Below are 22,226 nucleotides of genomic sequence, written 5' to 3'. Positions count from 1 at the left end.
CCCCCAAAATAATCTTATTTGAGTTGAGGCATTACATTTAATTTGACTCTTTTTCAACTATACTTGTCCAACTTTCTTCCATTTTTCCAAATAAACTTTTAAAAACATAAAAGGGACAAGTACAGAATTAATTTGCAAGAGTGACTTGCGTAACAGCAACCAAACTTGCAACTTCCCAGAATTGTAACTTTCTAGTTACATTTGTTTTTTCTCTTTTTTTTTATATTAAAAAAAAGGTCTTAAAAGTCCTTAAATTGTCACTCCCGGTCATCTGATGGGGACACCCCCCCCCCCCCCCACACACACACACACACAAACACACACACAATCATGGGGACCCCGACCCACAGGTTGAGAACCACTACTAGGCAGTAGGCACTTTCACAGAGGTATTTTTTTCTTTTTTGGTTTTGTTTCCTAAATGTTCCCAAAATGTGAAAAGATAAATAAAATCTGGTCAATACTTAACTTTATTAAACCAATTTCTATCAATGCAATGGAAATGAATAGCATGCTCTTAAAAGCAGTCAAAGGTGAACAACACAAAATACAGTATAACAATTTTACAAAAGACTTACACGTTATCACATCAAAGTTGGCAAATAAATTCTGGTGTAAAAATGGTATATCAAGTAGAAAGATTGCACTAGCATTAAAGCGGCACTATGTAACTTTTCTTCTAATGAATAAAATGTATTTTTGTCCAATCTATGGTAGAGTATGTTAATACAATATAACTTATACAGTTGGAGTGGTTGGATTTGGTCTCCCTGCTCTTCGATTGAGACATTTAGATCATGTCAAAGGTCACGTGACACCAATTTTTATTTTTTGACCCAATGGTCAAGATTCAATTTATCCACTGAGCAAGCAGACAGGCTCTATTAGCTCAGTGGTAAAAATGTCAGCACTTGCGCAGGAAACCGGATTCAAATCCGGTGTGAAAGAGGAAAGTTATATAGTGCTGCTTTAATTATGGAAGAACACAAAGGGTGAAATAACTTGTTTTTTCTATTTTTGCCTTTGTTCTACAGACCTCCAAATGTAAACAATGCAAGTCATATCATGGTGGTTTTCAAAATTAAATATTCTGAAAAAACATTAATAGACTAATTTAAAAATGACTTAAATTATTTGGAGATACCAGAGGCATAAGAGTTAACGAGTTATTTTCAACCTCAATGCCTAAAATATGCAGATACTGTATTATCTAGATATCTGAAAATAGCTTCAAATTCTCCATTCAGGACAAAAATATACTTCCACCTCAGATCTATTCTAGGAAAATAGTGCACAGCAATGGATTACACAATGTAGAAAAGAACAACACCAAATACACTTTTTTTATGATACAAAACTCCATATATATACTAAAATATATTAAAATATATTTGAACCATTTGGCAGAGTCTAATCTCAGTCTAAACGTGTACACATCCGAGCACTCTTGAGAAGTATTTCTGACAGTCCAGCTATCATCTCACAGAAATTGTGAATATGAAAATCATTCCCTGTCAGCATGGATAGATCCCACATGTGGACCACAGAGTTGAATAGAACTCTGAAGAATCCTATTCTTTAAAGAGTTATAGTTGCGCTCCTGAGCAGTATTAACAAGCTCACGTTTTGGGAGAAATGGGAGAAATGAATGGGTTCTCAATGCACACCAACAGCTCTTCACTTTTATAGTCTCAACTAGGTTTTGGCACCTGCACTGCAGCACTAACATTCCCATGCAAAGTCCTCACACGTCTAGTGACTGTTTGGCTGTTCCAGTCAGCCAGCAGGGAGGATTGTTCAAACGCAATTTGAGGCAACAGCCAGCTATAACACTGCTGAGATACGATCCAGCCAATGTCAATTAGAACAACTGATGATGATAGGGGTTTAGATTACCAGAAACGCAGAAAATACCTTTCCTGATGTCTTTGTGCATCCGGAAATGAATGTGATTGAAAGAAACTTTGAAAACGGTGATTTAACAAAGATCTAATGTAGGTCAAACACGGCAATTCAGGAAGTGTCAGTGTTCCAACTACACGCCACACTGCAAAGGAAGCGTAGTGATCAGTCTCTCAAGACAGACTTGTTGGCTCCCACAAATTTTAAATGCTTCCACCTAACAGTACTGTGCTTCTAGCTCTGAAAATGAATAGAAAACTAAACAGAGGGACAGCCCCCAACCCCCAGCCCAGTTTTGCCTGGGCAGACACATAATTAATCCTACTGGATCCTAACAAATGAGCAAATATCTTAGCATTAATATATGTCAAGATATTTCAAAATAACTTTGGTTGAATACCTTACCGATCTGAAGAGATTTTATATGCACTGAATTACTCTCTCCGTAGCATTTGAAGATTGTGGGAGATACAGTCTGGCTTGAGAATAGTAGTGAAGTGTCAGTAGTCATTTTTTCTTCCTATGTTGAGCCTCCCTAGCATAACGAAAACAACTGAAACACAAAAGTGCAATCTTTAGACAGGCTCAAGCAGTCATTGAAAAGCTTTCATACTGGCCTATTATAGGATTCATGTTTATGCTCTATGCTGCAACTAGTGCTGTGAATGCTGAATCCTTACTTATCCTCTTACAAAATTACACTCTAACCTCAGCGGTCATTTTCCCTTAAATTAAACTACATCAATGTGATTAAATAAAAGGAAAATACAGTACAAACACATCACTGAAATGCAAGTATCACAAACAAAGAATCATTGCAAATATGTCCTTTTCTTAGAAGCCTTCAGGTCTGTCAGATGTGCACAAAAAAAGGAGAATATTCCACAGTCTGTGTGCAGGTGACCACTCATGGGCGTGAAACAGCAAGAGACAGTGTTGATATCCACTTATGTTAAACCACTTAAGCACAATTTGCTAAATGTTTTGACTTTATGTAAAAAATATATATATATGAAAACAGCCGATCAACAAGGTCTTAACGTGCTGCATTGGGAAGTGTTGTGACCAGTGAAGATCAGATATTTTCGAAGAATTCTCGAAGATTCGAGACATTTTGCCTATCCACAAGTTTCTCAGTGAGCTTACTGGGGAAAAGGGGTGTGTTAACTCACGTACTGCCCCAATCCGAGAATCCTGAGAAATAGCCGTTGGTCCAGGCTGCCCCTGCTCGAGAATCTGAGATTTCTTTATAAAAAATAATCCAAAATCGGTCGCCGATCCGCAGTGCCGAAGTGCCCCCAAAACAGTACTTCTTGTCAGGACCGGAAACAGGAACCGGATCTCTGTTTTTTGGCCGGAACAACTCTTCCTCTTCCTGCCTCCATTTACTTCTCATGTAAACACTGCTAGCGAACACTGCTGCTAACTCAGGAACGGTAGCTTGGATCAACATGCAGTTTGTTTGTGATAGCGAACAGACCACGGTGTGCACGCGGATCATGCATGATCCTTTTAACGTGGGCGCGTTAAAAGGTAAGCAAATCGTGGCAGGCAACCCAGAAAGACGATTTTTAATTAAACAGTCAATGAGAATGTGGGCTTCACTTCCTCCACACGGCTGATTCAAATCACCAAGTAATCACCATGCAGAGATTCAGGTGTCACCGGCTCACAGCAGCAACCTGTCATAATGAAACGGCTAGAAGGAACAGGAAGTGATGCCCAACTTTCAGTGAGTAGTTAGGTGAATTTATGTAATGGTCATTCAACTGAAATGCAGCCAGAAGTCATCTTGAGCAGGCAAGTCCAACATAACGTAGGCTGGTGGTGGAAAGCATGGGTATGATTCCAGATCAAATTGTCCTGGCTGTGACTGCTAGACGCATGGATTTCCCACACTGGCATGCATGCTGCTCAAAGTTCACACCTTTTCAACTTTGACCTCATGCCTGCCTGCCCGTTACGGTGTCTGTATCTGTTGAGTTCAGTCATATGTTCAAATAGATTGTCACAGCTTTTGTATATTTGACAAATCGGGCGTTGATGATGAGGAACAGTGTGTTTGTCCACAAGCGCCATGTCCCCACAATGGAGGCTCCTCATTGGCAGGTGAGCCAGTAGACCACGCAGAATTGTGTGGTAAATTTCAGAATTGGCACAACAATTACATTGGGAAAAAATAATTGGCAACTAAAACTTTTGCACACACAAAAAAAAAGAAAAAAGAAGAACGAGAGGAAGGAAAAAAGCAACATGGACGGGCCGGCACATGCACATATTGGTCGGTCGACGTTTCGCCTCAATACTATTCTCAGACCTTGAAAAAAGAAAATGTATAATAATCAAGGATATCACACAATGCAGCTTTAACTCTCAGTGACAGTGTGGACAATATTAACAGGGGATAGGATAAGGGCCTTTGTTGGGTTTGAGTGCTTGTGGATCGGCTGGGTCCCAGCCAGCCAGCCAGGCAGATCAGATCTGGCGGTGACGAGGCGTTGGCGCTGGGAGATGCAGTGTCAAGTCAGTCACATGCAGTTGACCACGTTGCTGGAGCCCTGGCCGACATCCCTGATCTGGCTGATGTGCGAGTCGCACACGGCCACGCCGGCCCCGGCACGGCAGTGGGACACTGAACCCACCAGCTCCCACCTGGAGGAAAACACAAGCAACGGGAAAAGCTCTCAGGAGCAAGACAACGACACGATCCTGTGTAGGGCTGTCACGATTATGACATTTTACATGACGATTGATTGTCACTCAAATAATTGCGATTAACGATTTTGTTGTGTTTAATTTCTGTTTGGCTTGTGGGCTTTGAAGTTGCACTTGGCAGATATGATACATACCTGTAACCTAAATATACAAAGAAATTACTGACATATTTGACAACTTTATCCTTAAAAAAAGAACACTGATGGTGGAAATAGCCGATCTACAAGCTAACAACTGTTGCTTGTAGATATGCCATTTCCACTATTTTTGAAAATGTTTGAAAATATATGAAACATTTTCAACATGGAAACGATTATGATGATTATGACAAAATAATTGCAATTATGTCAAATAATTGTGATTAGACGATTATGTAATAATTGTGACAGGCCTAATCCTGTACTCTTCTAGCTGCTACACAGACCAGGTCGACGTCACAAGTTCAATTCACCATTAAAAGTTGCACTCCTTGAGGGGGGATGGGGTCTCCATAAATGTTAATGCTATGAGTGACTATGTTTTTCTGCTGTAAAAACCCAATAAACAATGTCAAAAAGAAACAAAGCAATTGCACTTCTCAACTCTCCATAAATCAATGTATAGCCTTAACAAAAGATTTACAGCCACTGGTCCCTTGGTGGTATATTTCTGGACACTTGTACAAGTTACACCAAGTTGTTACCACAGCAACAAATGCAGATAGGTCGACGACGTATGAATACACAAATCCACACGGATGAGACCAGTCGGCTTGAGGACCAAATCACATTTTCCTGTAGTCCCCACTCTGAACAAAGTCTCTGCTGTCCTCACCTGTTCATGCGAGGTTCGAAGGCCTCCACTGTGTTCAGGTAGATGTTTCCGTTGTGTCCTCCGACAGCAAACACCCTGCCCATGACAGTGGCCACCCCTACACCGCCACGCGGAGTGGTCAGTTCCGACACGTACTCCCAGCGGTGCTGCCGCGGGTCAAAACACTCCACAGAGCTCAGCGGCGAGTTGTCATCAAAACCACCTTCAGAAGAACAAGACCAAGAACACGGACAACAGTCAAGTGTGAAAACGATGCAAGGGAGGACACAATGGTGTTGTCCAAGGAAACAAGTAGGCATATAATATCATTCCTGTACAGTAGCCCCCATAAGTCACATCTGCCCATGAAGGATTGTGGTGCATCTTGGGAATGGGCTTATTGTATCTAAAAAAAATATTTAGCCACTTGCATGCATGCCCCCAACCACTGAAATCAAAGTCATTAAAATCGCTAAAACGAGAGAAAGCAGAAAATAAAAACATTTCTTTTCTCTAATTACAATCTAAAATATGAACCCTTGTTGTAAAAACAAAGTTGTCCTTTAATTGGTGCCCGAATGAGTAGAAATTAAGTATGGAGGGTATGATCAGCTTACTGTGAGAAAAGGCTTAATTACACTGGGCTTAGAGATAAATATGAATAGTCCTCTATATGTACAGTATAGTGGAAATTATTAAGACCCCTTCACTCTTTCTACAGTTATATTACAGGCGTTATATTAGAGCCAACAATCTACACACAACACCCCATAATAACAACAGCTAGAAACTTTGACTCAGAAATAATGCATCTGTTTTCCTCTGATCTCAATTCCTTCCATTTTCATAAAAGCACTCTGATTCAGATTGAGAGGAAAGGGATTCTCTGGTCAAAAATGTAAATCTTGAATGCCTGAATGTCAAGCAAGTGCTACGTTTGGTGAATTGCACATCATCACCTTGTCATGCCAATGCCATCATGCCATGGGGATGTTTATAGGCAGCAGGGACTGGAAGACAGGTCATGATGGACCCCCAGATTGGCATGCATTAGGCCAGGGACTCCATTTGATAAAATGTTTATCTCTGGGACACTAATCTACACTGTAAAATCCTCAGTGGTATTAATATTATGAACTTAATTTGATTAACTAACTGTTGCCCCCCTAAAGATCACAGCTGTGTAAAGCTGATAAAGGCATTCCCAAGAAGACTTGCCAGAGTCGCTTCAACAAAGTACTGAATACGTACTCTGAATACTTATGTTATTATATATTACAGTTAGCCTTCAGTACATCGGTACAAAAAAAAATAAAAAGTTTGTGCATGTGTGTGTAGAATATGCTTTCTTATTATGGGGACATTTAAGCAGATTGGTGGCAATAATGCAATCCGTTTAAATCCGTTTAACATTGTATCCAGAATATGGGTTAATAAACACCATTCAAATGCTTGGGAGTGGTATTGTATTGTTACCAACACAATGATAACACATACTGTATGCAAACCGTAAAAGCTGTAGCTGACAACACAAAATGTCATAACCAGAGTTGTTGTGAGCGTAGCATGACTCAAATCCAGGAGGTACAATAAAAGTATCTTTTCCTGTATTGCCCGTAATGAGTAACCAGAACGTTTCTCATTCATCCTATGTAGCTGGAGTATAAAAATCAGACAGCATGGAGCTGGGAGGCATGTGACCTGCCAGTCCTAACCACATTAACCCTGGTGTCCCTACTATGGCAAGACAAAGACATTTCTAAACAAAAAAAAATCATTCATGGGACACAAAAATAAGTAAAAATAGCAGAACTATAAGCTCACAATGCGTTGTGAGCTTGTGAGGCCTAGAGCAAACAGACAATAGATGCATACACTGAATATAATTATGTATAAACTTATTAGAGTTGGAGTCAACATTCCCACCACTGTTATACATGAGAGACATGTAGGATGTTTATTTCAAATGCTTTTCACATGTTTGTGATTTTTGCTTTCTAGCCAAGTCCCATTTGTTTCCATGCCAGACACGAATATATGCACTAGACTAGATAATCCAGCTCCAGTTGAATATGTACTTAAAGCATGATATCCAAATTATTAACATTAACAAGCTCCTTTTTGTGATTCCAAGTGATTCGTTCGCATCCATTTCTTCTTTTTTTTAAGATTTGTTTTTGGTCTTTTTATGCCTTTATTAGATAGGACAGTAGACTGACAGGAAATGGGGGGAGAGATGGGGAGTGACATGCGGCAAAGGTCGTCCGGATCGGGAATCGAACCGGTGATGCCGTCAGGCATCAATGCCTATGTGGCAATGCCTATGTGGTACGCGCCTGGACCAGTAGGCCAGTGGGCGCCCTCGTTCGTATCCATTTCAGTAAGTATGTTCATCTCACCCACTACATAGAGGCAGCCATTGAGTTTGCTGACTCCGTTTCCGGCCCGGCGCTGGCCCATCTCCTTGACCTCTGTCCACTTGTTGAGGTGGGGATCGAACCGCTCCACGCTAGATAGGGAGGCCACTCCATCGTTCCCTCCCACAGCATACACGTGATTCTGGCAGGACGAGAGTTTGAAGTTGTCACATGCCGAGTAAATCACCTTCCAATCGCATCAATTATTGCACTATAAAAACATGATAGCTGGATGATATGGTTATAAAACAATAAGGTAATGATCCACTGTTTAAAGCAGGGGCATTTTATAAGTAGGCAAATTGGCTGTATCATCAGACCGGGAGATAAATCAGCAGATGATAATCACATCACAACACCCACAGTTTCTCTCTGGAGACCTGCACTGCATGTCCTTCGAGGGGGAAGGACATGCAGTACAGGTCTCCAGTGAGTGTCCTTCAACCATGCAATAACCCAGTAATGCTAGTAGGGATGGGACGATATGAAAATGTCATATCACGATGATTGTGACAAAGGAAATCGCGATTTACGATATTATCGCGATAATCAAAATCCATTATCCTAGGGCGGAACATTTGCCAAAACATTGCTGATCTACAAGCTCACTGATCTACGGCTATTTTTTGGCAAAGCCATTTGATATAGAGTGACAAAAAGGACTGTATCGAGTTCGAGTATGTATATTATAAGTACCTTTTACCAATTATAGAGGGTTTAAGTGGTATCGGATATGCAGCTCGGCAAATAAAAACGTGAATTGATCCCAGTGCACGACGGAGGACGATATCAAGATAAATGAAATCTCCACGATACGATTATCGTGAGTGTTTTTTATCACGATAAATGATAATATCGCTTATCGTCCCATCCCTAAATACTAGGTGCCAAAACCTGAACGAACACAACAACCCCAGCAATGCCGGGCAAGTATATAAAAGTATATATGTATGTACAGTACAGTACAGTATGTTCTGTATATAGAGTAGATGAACACTGTCCTGTTGTTTCTTACCCCTAAGGCCACAGAGCCCACCCCTCCTCTAGGTGAGTTCATGGGAGCAACAGCACTCCAGCGGTCGCTTTCAATGTCATAACGTTCCACATCATTGAAGCAGGAATTGTCATCCAAACCTCCAATAGCGTATATAGGACCTCCAAGGGCTGCCAATGCTATGCCCCGTCTAAGAAACACACAGTAAACACAATACAGCAAATTATCTCAAAATAACAAAAGCAATAATAAATATAGTCAAGGTATGCAGAATGGTAGATATTCTGCTTGAAGTTACAATCATTACAATCCAAACGTCGATTTGGCGTTTTGCCATCCACACCTAGAGTATGGGCAATGATGACGCAGAGGGAAAATGCCCCCAGCACCCACAGCGTATGTGCTGGCTATTAATCTTGTAATGGATAATTAGGTACAGTATAATTATTCATTCATAATCAATTATGTTGTAATTTAATTTGTATACAGCAATTATGTATTTGTCAATTCTATATATTCATATGTTGTTGTTTACAATTAATCTATTCATGTTTTTAATGTTGTTAATACATAGGTGCACTAGAGCAGTGTTTACTGTACTGTGTACTGTGCCGCGGACCTTAAAGGGCAAGTTCACCTCTGGGACAACCAGATCTTATTTTATTGTTGTTTGGGACAAGATCAACACAATCCTGAGTTATTTTTTGTGTTCAATCTGTGTTTTGAGATATTTTAGTATTTCAGCATGAATGATGATGCATTTTGCATCATATGATGCATCATGCTGCATCATTGAGATGCTTTGGTGTTCCCAATTTAAGGACTTTTAAAGCCTTTTTAATACTTCAAGAAAGAAAAGAAAAAAAGACCATTACTGCATCAAAAGTAATCAACAAACTATATAAACTGGTAAAACATTGGCCAAATTGTAAAAATAATATAAGAAAGAGGCAAACATTTTGAAAATAGCCACACACCGTATATCTAGGTGTGCCCTGGGATCTTTTGGCTATGAAAAGTGTGCCCTGGCAGAAAAAAAGGGTTGGGAAACACTGCACTAGAGGACTTGTATAAGCCTTTTTTTACATTTTGTGATAAATCAAATCAAATCAAATGGTGTATTAGTCATAGCAAAATAACCTCTTCGTGTTCATGGAAGCTTTCATCATCCACTTGTTAGTGAGGGGGTCGAACATCTCCATGTTTCCAAGGTGTTCACTTCCGTCATGGCCCCCGACTGCATACACCTTCCCTGAGGAAAGATTCACACGTTTCAACATTGTGTCAACATCCGATGACACTGTACACACATTTTCCTACGGCTACTTAAAGGTCATGCAATGCAAATCTAAAAACCTCACTGACACTAAACTAATGGCATTTTACAAAGTCTGAAATAAAAGGATCAATTTATAATTTTCATCCACTAGAGGGTGCTTGTGATTACTTGTTGTTGCTCTACAAACACTAATATTCCTACAGTTACTACAGTGGCATGAAATAACCTGGAAATATCTGGAGTAAATGTTGAAAATGTATGTTAGAATGTTTCGAGACACAATTTTACTCAATATGATTAAATAAATAAATAAATAAATGATAGTCGGAGGCCTTAGGGATATTTTGTGCTAATCAGTCTAAAAGTGTCAAATTTTGCAGGGCTTGCTCTAATGATTTAGCTAGGGCGCCCGAGTCGGCGACCTTCGGGGTCGCCACAGCGGCCAAATCAAGTTGGGCTCCCATCAACTTTCTATACAGGAGGAATATACCCAGAAAATAATTTTTTTCTGGGTATTTAAGTAGGGTGTGAGGGGTCTAACTAGGGGTTTGTCATGATGCTGAATCCATTGCAAGCATTTGTTTTGCACAAAAAACATTCCTTGGGCTACAAATGGCCCCAGAAAACCCCCACAAAACTGTGAAAAGTGAGTGAAAAGTGATGACTCATCACTTTTCATCACTAAACCATCGTTTTCTAGGGCCATGTGTAGCCCAAGGAATGTTTTTCGTGCAAAACAAATGCTTTCAATGGATTCAGCATCATGACAAACCCCTAGTTAGACCCCTCACACTGTTTTTCTGAGTATTTTCCTCCTGTATAGAAAGTCGATGGGAGCCCAATATGATTTGGCCGCTGTGGCGACCCCGAAGGTCGCCGATTTGGGCGCCCTAGCTAAATCATTAGAGCAAGCCCTGGGCTACATCTGTGCAGAATTTGGCGCTTTTTAGACTGACACATTCTTCTACTTCTACTTCTTCTAGAGTGGAGATTACTTCTGTCATTCTATAAGGTTTGAACACATATCTTGACCACTATCTATAATTCAGTATTTATAGTCATTTTTAAACATTTCTCATACTCCATATCTCTTCTCACCTCCTACAGATATCACTCCTACATGGCGTCGTCTGCTGTTCATCTCGGGGCCAAAGAACCAGCTGTTCTTGGTGATGGAGTAGCACTCAATGCTGCGGAATGGGTCACCCGATCCACCTCGGCCGCCCACACAAAACAGGACACCTGAGATGACATTCCCAAAACAAAGAGAAGGAACAGTAGTGAGACAACAAGATTCACTTCGGACTAAAAAGAAACAGCACCCTTAAACATGGTTCATAGACAATATGTGCGCCATCAGATTGAGAACATTACAGCATACAACTTCTTAGATGCGATTGGCATTGTGCATAGTCAAATGTTTTGAGTTTTTATGTGCGAGATGCATAAGCAATTGGATTTGCAGATAGATTATCTGCAGTGTTTGCACATGCTAAAAAAACAACAACATGCTAACCCTTTAGGGGTTAAATGCATATCTTGTTATGTTTATATGAATGTAAAGGAAAACTAGACGGATGCAATTGGAAATTGCAAGTGTGGCTGACTATATTCTGCAGCAAGCCAACATGTCATGTGAAGCTCGACCAACCCTCGAGCTGGTGCCACTCCCCCAATGAACTAAATGAACTCCCAACTCCCAAAAAGGTGTTTTTGTCTCAAGAAAAACAAAATAGCTTTATTACATCATGAATTAAATAACAACATGTTAGCACCATGAATGTTACATAGATCAAACATGATGATCAAATGTACTGTAGTAGAGCCAAAACTCCACCCAATGAGTCCTACCTGCAGTGTGTTTCCTGGGTGTAGTGCGGAGCGAATACTCAAAGTCAGGCACCACCTTGTTGCTGAGGTGGAGGTGGTAGTTCCTGGCCTCGTCCAGCAGGTCCCGACAGTTCAGATTAGCTTTAATCATCTCTTCCTTGGCCACCGTCCCCGTCAGGAAATCCACGGGAAGCAAGGGGAGGCGAACCTGGAGGCGACATTGACAACCGATAATAGTAATTATCCTCGCACATCCTCAATACAGTAACAAAGTCATGAACATGCATGTACAATTGTACACTGTCTAACTTGACTATGGTCTGCTTATCTCTGCATTGATATTATATCGATTATCATGATATGAGATTAGATATCATCCGGGATTGTAATATTGTGATGTTGCAGATGTTTTTTTTGGTCCATATAGGCCAGCCGCACGCACACACTCTCATACACACACACGCACGCACGCACACACACTCTTACCAAACATATGTTTCTCTAACCTGAGACATGATCTGGTCCAGCCAGGTCTTATGGTGCTGTGGGTTGGCTCTCAACCACTTCACCGCTGCATTGTACACCTGTGTCTCTGTGTGGATGTTGAGGTCGCTGGAGGACAGCAGCGTGCGCAGGTGCTGCGGCGACACGGACGGGAAGTCCTCGCACTGCACCACCTCACAGAAGTGCTCGCAGGCGTAGCGGTCGGCCATGTCCATTAGATCCACGCGGTTGTGGCTCTCGGCAAAGGTGCGCACCGCCAGGCAGTTGGTGGGGTGGAAATGGGCCTTCATATATTCACAACAAGCGCGCGCCACCAGTTCTACCTAAAGGATTCAGACAGCAAATTAAACGGGGCATGAGACACTAAGCTGATTTTCCACTTCAGATTAAAAACAACTGCAGATGGCAGGCTAGTAAGCAATGCAGCCGTCAGCTAATACAATTAATTAGTATTTGTTTGACATACTGTATGATCAAGCAGAGCATATATGGGTAACTTAATGCGGCCCTCAGGTTAGTGATTTCAGCTGTTCCAATTCCAAACATGCAAGCATGACCCGCTTTAATTACTTCAGTCTATATCAGTAGCTTGATGACTAAAATATATATATTTTTTATGTCCAATGTATTTGTATTTATTTTAGAAAATGTTACTTTTCAGGATTCTAATTCAAAAGTAGCAAACATAGCCGATCCACAAGCTCAAAACGTGTTGCATTGCGACGCATTATGAGCTTGTAGATCGGCTATTTGTGTGACAGATTGACGAAGTAAGACATTACTTTACGAAATAACTTAAATTCAGAGATGTATACAGTTTCTGCCCGACAGTATATGCAATGTGGCCCCCTGGAGTGAATGTGGAAATATAGTGTCCCTCTACATCATCAAAGTTGCCCACCCCTGAAGTAGAGAGAGAGAGAGAGAGAGCAACATGGTGTTACAGACCTCATAAACCTTGTTTGCGTGTATATTTTGTCACCTGAAGGATGCAGGCAGCGTAGAGCAGCGGCTGGACGTTGTCAACAGTCAGAGTGAGTCTAGAGGAGTAGGCAAAGTGCACCAGGTCCTGGATGGCGTCACCATCAAAGTCCTTGATCTCAATCAGCTGCTGCTTGGCTTCGGACATCTCTGACAGGAACATGGCCCTGATGGGACCAACAGCCTCTCAGACAAGGTCTATACCAAAACTCCAACATCTATAGATAGGAACATGGCCCTAATGCAGGGTTCCCCAATAGGCGGCCCGCGGGCCATTTGTGGCCCGCGGGGGGCTACTGTCTGGCCCACACCAACCCCAGTAATAATGGTGGTATAAGAGCAGCAACAACACTAGTATATCGTCGTTGTCGGCTGGAAATCTCGTATCTCCAAATTTGTACGTTCTTTCACAAATCATACAAGGCCGTCGCACAAAAGTAGTGAAAACAGAAGATCTACAAGCACACAATTGATTGTAGATCAGCTGTTTTCACTAGTTTAAATCATTTTAAAAATTATAAAATCAAAACGAACGGTTTTGGAAATACAAGATTTTCACCCGACAACGACGATATATGAACTGTCGCTGGAGTAGCAGGAACGCCGCCGTCGCCCCCTGCAATGCTGTGGCCCTCGGCTTGGTACCCTGGACATAATTCGGCCCTTGAGGAAAACTAATTGGGGAACCCTGCCCTAATGGGACTGAGGTAACGGCTACAAAAACTTAAGTGCTACTCAAAACATGCAGAAGAACCACATCCTAAGCTCACTGCTTCCAATAACTTCTGTTACAAGAGATTTTTGTCTGTAAAAAGGTTCGGTTTTTTAACCCAACATTATAAAAATGTTGATTCCTGTTTTTTATTAACCTCACCAATAGCTATATTAATAAGAAATGTACCACACTGCTGACGAATGTTTATATTCTGACACAAACAATGGGCACAAACAGACTTCAACTTCCATGTTCACTGATTCAAATGTTGTTGATTTTTTTTTGTCTAGATCACAAACCTAGAAGACCTAGAACCTAGCCCTAGATCACAAAGACTATATTTTGAATTTGCATTTCATGAGTAGAAATGAAATTACCACTACCATTATAAAAACAAGATGAACAGTGATTGAACAATGAAAATGAAATGCACCTGAAGTAAGGGATGACACAGGCCAGCACCAGCTTGTGACATGGTATCAGCTTACTGCCCACCTACAAATCAGAGACAGAACGCATGGAAAACGAATTACTAACTTGTTGACATAGATTTTGAGTTGCAAGCCTAGCTCCAACCCCAGAATCACTAGTCACACCAATAAAGAATGTATTTAATGAGAGTGAAAACAAATTTTAATTCGGGCTGAGTGTCAGGCAGTTCCACCCACAGTCATTTCTGAAGGAACTTTAGGATTATTTAAGGTAATGAAAACTTTGCAAATGTACCAATTCATGCTATCCTGACATTTATAATTGAATGTTTCCCTATTCACCACACATGATTCCTAAAGACAAAGGAGTCTCAACATGATGCTTTTTATAGCAGTTTACCAACGGTTTCTTTTATAACAGAAGTTCTATTATCGCATAGTTTAACTAGAAAATGTGCACAGCAGAGCACAGACCTCTGCCAAGGTGACAAGTCAGTGTTGCAGTGCTTGTTCTTGGCACCACAGTCCCTTTTGGCCAATTTAACACGATGATGCATGTGACCAGTTAATCAGTTCTTCCTGTGTCCGTGATGTAAAGTGTCTTGAAACAACTTGTGATTTGGCACTATAATAAAATTGAATTGAACTGAATGCACATTGTGAACGTGCTTTGGATAAAAGGCGCTATAGAAATGCAGGCCAGAAGGTGGAACCTGAAGAATGGCAGCAGCAATGAGGACAAGGTTTCAGAGTCCCATCCACCATGTTTATATGATTATGACTGGAAGAGTCATCCCATAATACTATGACCTTTAACCTAGCCCCATATAGAACCTCACCCGTCGCTGCGTCCTGTAGTGCTCCGAGATGAGGTCCTAGAAAGGTGGCCACCGGAATCTTGCGACAGCCTCCACATCACAGTTGGAAAACACACAAAACGAAATTTTGTCCAAAAAGTAACGGCAGTTCCGAGCTCCCAGGTTGTGAAAACCTAACAGCGGTACATAAAACTTGAACCGCGGCATGAAACAACCCCTTAAAATCGCTAGTTTTGTCAGCCGGTAATGTTTACAAGCCTGGAAGTTGCAGCCGGAATGGCAGCATTAGCGCCCAACTTCCAGGCTGACAAAACTAGCGATTTTAAGGGGTTGTTTCATGCCGCGGTTCAAGTTTTATGTACCGCTGTTAGGTTTTCACAACCTGGGAGCTCGGAACTGCCGTTACTTTTTGGACAAAATTTCGTTTTGTGTGTTTTCCAACTGTGATGTGGAGGCTGTCGCAAGATTCCGGTGGCCACCTTTCTAGGACCTCATCTCGGAGCACAACAGGACGCAGCGACGGGTGAGGTTCTATATGGGGCTACCTTTAACCATGCCATCCTCGCTAGTGAATCTGGTAGGATTGTGAATTTCTCCTATACTCTGTGCTAAAGGTGTACTATGTCTTCAAGTATTTATAAAAGCCTGTCATTTTTATTAATTAGTTCTCCCAACTGAACAGGTAGACTAATTTGTGAAATCAGGTATAGAATCATATTAATTTGAATTTGATAGACAATCCAAGAGAAAGAAAGAAATGGAGATGAACAACAAATAAATCAGACCGCGATCTTGTCTGTATCGATTACTAAAGTTCCCAAATGCTTCAAAAATGGAAAGTTGCCATGGAAATGTTTAATATCAAAGTCAGTTAAAGAAATAGTATGCCCTTCTTCCTAGTAACCCTCTTCAGTGGATCTCAGAAATCCAACATGAAAGCAGGCAAGGGCCGCCCATCACACACAAAAGCACTAAACTACATTTTAATTAAGCAATATTACACGAGTGGGTGAGCGTCATCGTGATTACTGCGTGACAGTATAATAAATAAAACATCATACAGGTAATTGTCCCAAAGCTAATTCAGACACACTTGAGCTGTAAACATTGTTCTCTTTCCCTGTGAGCGGCTGGAGGGGCCTACCTTCAGGGTGACATCACACAGCTCTGGAGGGGCCTACCTTCAGGGTGACATCACACAGCTCTCCGACCTCGTAGAACTGCCTGAGAGAGTTGTGGAAGTCCTTCCAGGCCTCGTGGGCCTCAAACACAAAGGAACCATCAGGCTCACAATCCCCCTTTGAAGGCACCCTGCATCCAAGCCGCTTCTCCTTGGATTTCAGCTGCTTGGCATGCTCTGGCACCACGTCGCCTGGTGCCATAGCGGTCTACAGCACCCAACACCTGGACAGGAAGACAAGAGAACAATCGTAGAAAAGTGATGACCAAAGTTAGTAGGCCATGAGGCTATTCTTATCTCCTTCCTGTTGCTGCCTTCAGGAAGGAGAAACCGTGTTCCAGCATACAATAAGGTCATAGTAAAAAGGTCCTTTGTCTATCAGTCAACGTTAAGGCTTAATCAAGAGCTTAGCCATAGGTAGGCTGGGCGGAGGACACTGCTCTTGTCTGTATTATACTTATGTATGTAATCCTGTTTTTTTGTTCCCTTGTGTTAAATGTTTGTATACATGCCTGCTGTGTCGCAACACACATTTCAGTGTGAACTGACAATAAAGTAATATCATATCATTCATATACAGTGAGCAGAAATGTACTTACCCACTTTAAGCCCTATACTGTATACTTCAGTATACGATTAGAGTAAATTGCTGATATACCCACTCACAACATGTCGCACCACAACACATTGTGAGGGTGTAGATCTATTTTGGAACATTTAGCAAATTATACGAAAATATATATATTTTTTTTTAAAAGGTTTGCATTTCTTTCCAATGCAAAGGACAGTAATATGTTGCTTTCCCAGCATTTTACAGTACCTACTCTGCACAGAAAATGGGTGCACAGATAATCTTTGGCGGACGTAATTAAACTCTGGCACTGAAAACGCAACACTGACTCTGGAGACCTTAATACGGCAAACACAAGGGGATATTAGTAAAGGGACCGACACACAGATTATTTACCAGCTGAACAAGTTTGGTCAGTATTACCTCCCTTTCAGTTCCACTTCCTGATCGACTCCCTCAATAGTACATTAATGCAATGTGGGAAAAAGAATGAGGTCAGGCACATGCACAGAGTATCCAACGCTACAGTAGCTCACTGCTGACAGCACAGGGGAATCCATGCCATCCATAGTTAAAACATCCAACACTGTGGAGTCTGATGGAGGATTTCTGCAGCTGATACAGCTCAGCTTGCACACGGAGCAACAGAAAGCCAGCAGCCAGAGGGGCTCGACTCCACCCACACCTTACAGATAGTGTGTAGGGTCTCTCTTTCGCTCTCATTTCTGTCAGTGAATAGGCTCAGTGTATCGCCCCCTCATCGTTAGTCCACTCAGCTATACGAATGGAGGATATTTAGGCTCAACTTGCTCCTAATAGTTAGGATGGTAAATGCAGAGCATCAATTCTACATAAGCAAATTTACAGTTAGAACTACAACTAAAAAGGGATGCAATCATAATAATTATATCATTTAACATGCAGTGGTGATATCAAGGTATTTACTTGGATGGCAATCCAGGGTTATTAGCTAGGACTTACGGTCCTTACTCCTTACACACAACAGGAGTGGTGCTTGATTGAGTCAAATTAGTGAAATAGTCAAAAATGTAAATAATTGAGTAGCACAAATACTCAATTGCAAGTAAACTTAATATCAGAAAAGAGGCAAATTACAACAATGTTTGCTATGCAGCTGGTATGTGTATTTCATTATGTACCCAGGCTAACAACAGGAGATTCCACTAATCATGAAGATGACTGACATCATAGATGTCTGACATCATCATAGACCACATTCCAAGATATGGGCTTAATATTGATGACATCAGGGATCTCCATATATGGTCATAAAAGGGACAAGGACTGACAGAAATCTCCATATATGGCCATTCATTTAATAGTGAATACATTTTCCCCTTTGACGTGAATGGGGAACATTCTAATGGTAACAACAAACTACATCAAACAGTTGTACAACTTTAAGAGTGAATGTAATAACGCAGGCCACGGTCACACATGCAACGTCATAAATGCATAATCGTGGTCTCGGCATGAAAATAACATAACATATGGGTCCATTTGGTTACAACGGTGTCAGTTAAATTAAAGCTGCTATCCAGAACTTATTTTAATCAATAAAACGTTATTTATGTTATAACACATATACAAACAATATAACTACCTTCACAAACGTATTTTAAGTTTTGATTTATAAAATGGTCTTAATTTAAAGACCTTTTAATCTTGATGGATGAAATAATTGGTGTAGTAGTTGGAGCAGTCAGGATCAGGAATAGTCTTAAGTGTGTAATAAACATAAATAAGCTACTGAACATTTTGAGTTATGCTATCTGAGATCAGAAGATGCACTAGGTTTGCCCTAAACAAGTGCAATTGATTTTATGATGTTATTTTTTTTCTTGCCTCTGTATGTATTGTAATGCCTTATTTTAATGGGCTGACACGGTTTCTGGAATATTGTAGCAACACACCTGCAGTGGTTGAGGAATTTAGAAACTGTTATCGGGTAGGACACCTACTGGTTCACAGATAGTACAGTCCAACGCCCATAAGCTCATTATCTTCCCTAGCCTTGGATGAAGATGGTCATAGATGTATTTGATTGATTCTGAGATTGTGTATCCATGACACACAAATGTCAGAATCAAAGAAATCTATGACAGATCCAACTGGCCATCTTCTCATGCAAGCGGCGATTCCCTCTTAGCCAAGTTAAAATGGTAAATGGTGCATTTATATAGCGCCTTTATCCAAGGGGCTTTACAGAGATTCACCCATGGCATTACATTCATGCATTACATTCACCCATTCACACACACATTCATACACCGATGACAGAGGAAACCAACTAGGGGTTCAGAGTCTTGCTCAAGGACTCTTCCACACCAACTCTGGGGGAGCCTGGGGTCGAACTGGGAACCCTTCGGGAACCCTCCGTGTTCAAAGACGGTTTCTCTACCCCTGAGCCACTGCCTCCCGTTGATGTGTGGTTCAAAGAGCTCAGGTTAGATATGAAACATGCAGAGTCATTGCAGCTTTAACACTGAGCATTTCTCAATATGTAGCATAGAAGGGGATATGAAATGCATGTGAAATGCCATGTGTTGTGTTGTGGTGTGCCATACCATTACCAGAACTCGACAGCATCAAATATGAACACATCACAGTTTGTTTTGCACAAGTGTTACATGTTATAACTCAGTGGTTCTCAAACGTGGATTTCAGGGACTTTGTGGGTTCCTTTATGGGGGTCTATATTGACCCATACAAGTCTGTAACTCTAACAGTGTACAAATGGAACAAAATGGACCCGTTATTGTTCCATTTGTATGCATTTGTATCCATTATAACTTATAAAGCTGGTGCTGCATATGGAACCAGGCTTTAAATCCCAGTTTCTTACTGCTCAGTCAGAGCTCAGATCTGGCCTAGAGCCCGCCTTACTGTATCCGGTCATTTCTACGCACACATGCATGCACTGAAACAGGCTGTTTCCGTATCCGCTTACCGGATCTGCAGCCCCGGAAAGCTAATTGACCCCAGTCCCAAGTGCACTCAATGTAAACAACACACAGCCGATGCGTTTCTCGAGTCTCACATGAAAACATCCACTCACACATTAAACCCACTTGCAAGTTACTGTCGTACATTTAATTACAACGCCATTTGACGCAGGCGTTCGTCTGCTAAACCCAGCAATTCAGTTGCAGACGTGTGGACGTGCAGCAACGTTAGTTAGTTAGCTAGTTAGCTAACGGTAGCGGCCACCCACACACGAGAATTACAATTACGCATCTTGAAATGAAAACAAACGTGTCATTTACAATAGGAATATTGCGTCGTTTCACCAAATGAAACATGGCCATTTGTTACCTCATATCGCAGCAAAGGAGAAAAACAAATGTCACTTTCATTCACAGCCCGGAGGTATGTGTGTACAGTACGGTAGATCCCGAACGAGACGAGACTCTGGCACGTTTGTTGTCATTTGCAATGCTTCATGGGTATTGTAGTTTCCCAATTGTAACAAGCAACAGAATGGAAACGGGACCTTATGGCTTTTTGTGTTATCCTTTTAGCATCATATTGTACAATGGTACCACTGTGCTTTGTCTATTTGCAAACTGTAATACTAAAGTAGGCTATTCAATAAAAAGATAGTAAACTGAGGACATGGTGTGAGACAAGGGCAGAGGGAGAAGGATAAAACACTGAACTTTAATTTGTATAGCACTAAATCAGTTATGGGCTTTGCTTCATAAGTCAAGTCCATGAAATCATGCACTCACAAAACAAGGAACAAAAGTAGACCTATAGGCCTAATAAACAAGGGTGTCTAATATTGGCATTGTTTCTCTGACATTAATTGCCCAATAGAGGGAAGGCAGGAATGTGAATCTATGAATTTACAAAATGTAAAAAACATTCCCACACTAAATATTCACATTAAGATATTTAGGAATTTACTTTGACCTACTGTCAGTTGGTTTATTTATGTGTATTTGGACAGGACAGCACATAGGCTATTGATGAACATACACAAATGTATAATGTAAATACCCCGGTTTTAGCAAGAATGCTCATTTCATCCGTAGGCAAGTCCCGAAAAGTTCCATCCTTTATCCCCACCCCAGATGCCCAAATATGCCAAGACACAACACAAGACAGGGGATGAACCTTCTCATCTGATACATGCATCCTTCAATCCACTGTTGTCTTTGAGATCATCATCAAATCAAATCAAATGTATTTATATAGCACATTTAAAAACAACTCGCATTGTACCAAAGTGCTTCACAGGCCAAAAACATCACAAATCAGTTGATTAAAACATTAATAAAACACAGCATACAGTCAAAATACTCAACAGTAAAATAAATAATAAAATAAAACATTAAAAAAGCAAGGCAAGTTTTCTAATCATCAGTAAAGTGCAGGTTCATCAAGGGGATTCAAAGGCTTGTGAATATAAGAGGGTTTTGAGCCTGGCTTTAAAGAACTCAACGGAGGGGGCAGACCTAACAGCGAGGGGAATGCTGTTCCATAGTGTGCGTTTTCTTTTTTCCTTTTTTTTTGGAAGCGGTGAAAGCCACAAGCCACTTCCAAGGAGTGGCTTTCTGTGTATCGTGCGTCCAGAATTGAGGATTGGTCAAGCTTCACATGACAATTTGGCCCTCCAGATAAAATCATTCATTTACTCAGAATGTATACAAATATAGAACTAAAGCACATAGAAAGTATAAATCTAGAACACAGAATGTATAGATCTAGAACACAGATTTCAAAGCTCTAGAACACATAGAATGAAAATTCACTGCTTCACTTCGAACCGAGGTTTGATTTTTTTTGTCTCTTATTTGATGGCTGGACGGCTAGTGTCCCCCTATCTGCTGACCTGAGGGTCCTGATTGTTATGTTATGGCCTGCCTACTTTTTGACCGTCAAATCACATTCACCCACATGCTCTGTACCTCCTTTCTGGACCGTTTCAGGAGGAACTGCATCGCTATAAGGACGTGGAGTGAGTGGAAAACTTGCTTCATTTAGTCTTTAAGCAGTTTGGAACTGTGCCAGTTGTCAGGGAGCTGGTGATAATGGTGAGGATGCTGGGACCAGCAATGTCAGCAACCTCTT

General features: G+C 41.1%; 1 protein-coding gene across 1 annotated transcript; it reads right to left on the bottom strand.

Moving 5' to 3' along the window:
- Positions 1 to 522: 522 nt before the first annotated feature.
- Positions 523 to 20,548, bottom strand: klhl8 (kelch-like family member 8). Its single transcript, XM_080743828.1, has 12 exons — positions 20,466 to 20,548; positions 16,560 to 16,782; positions 14,563 to 14,624; positions 13,416 to 13,581; positions 12,436 to 12,756; positions 11,951 to 12,137; positions 11,198 to 11,341; positions 9,961 to 10,072; positions 8,842 to 9,010; positions 7,809 to 7,968; positions 5,431 to 5,632; positions 523 to 4,554 (listed from the first exon to the last, which is right to left on the bottom strand). Exons 2-12 carry the CDS (start codon positions 16,758 to 16,760, stop codon positions 4,431 to 4,433), a joined length of 1,848 nt encoding a protein of 615 aa, XP_080599954.1. The 5' UTR covers positions 16,761 to 16,782; positions 20,466 to 20,548; the 3' UTR covers positions 523 to 4,430.
- Positions 20,549 to 22,226: the final 1,678 nt, after the last annotated feature.

Source organism: Nannobrachium achirus (genome assembly GCF_963921795.1).
Source record: "Nannobrachium achirus genome assembly, chromosome: 15".
NCBI classification, from domain to species: Eukaryota; Metazoa; Chordata; class Actinopteri; order Myctophiformes; family Myctophidae; genus Nannobrachium; species Nannobrachium achirus.
Note: the sequence above shows the minus strand (reverse complement) of the source record. Positions and strands in the feature narration are given on the sequence as shown.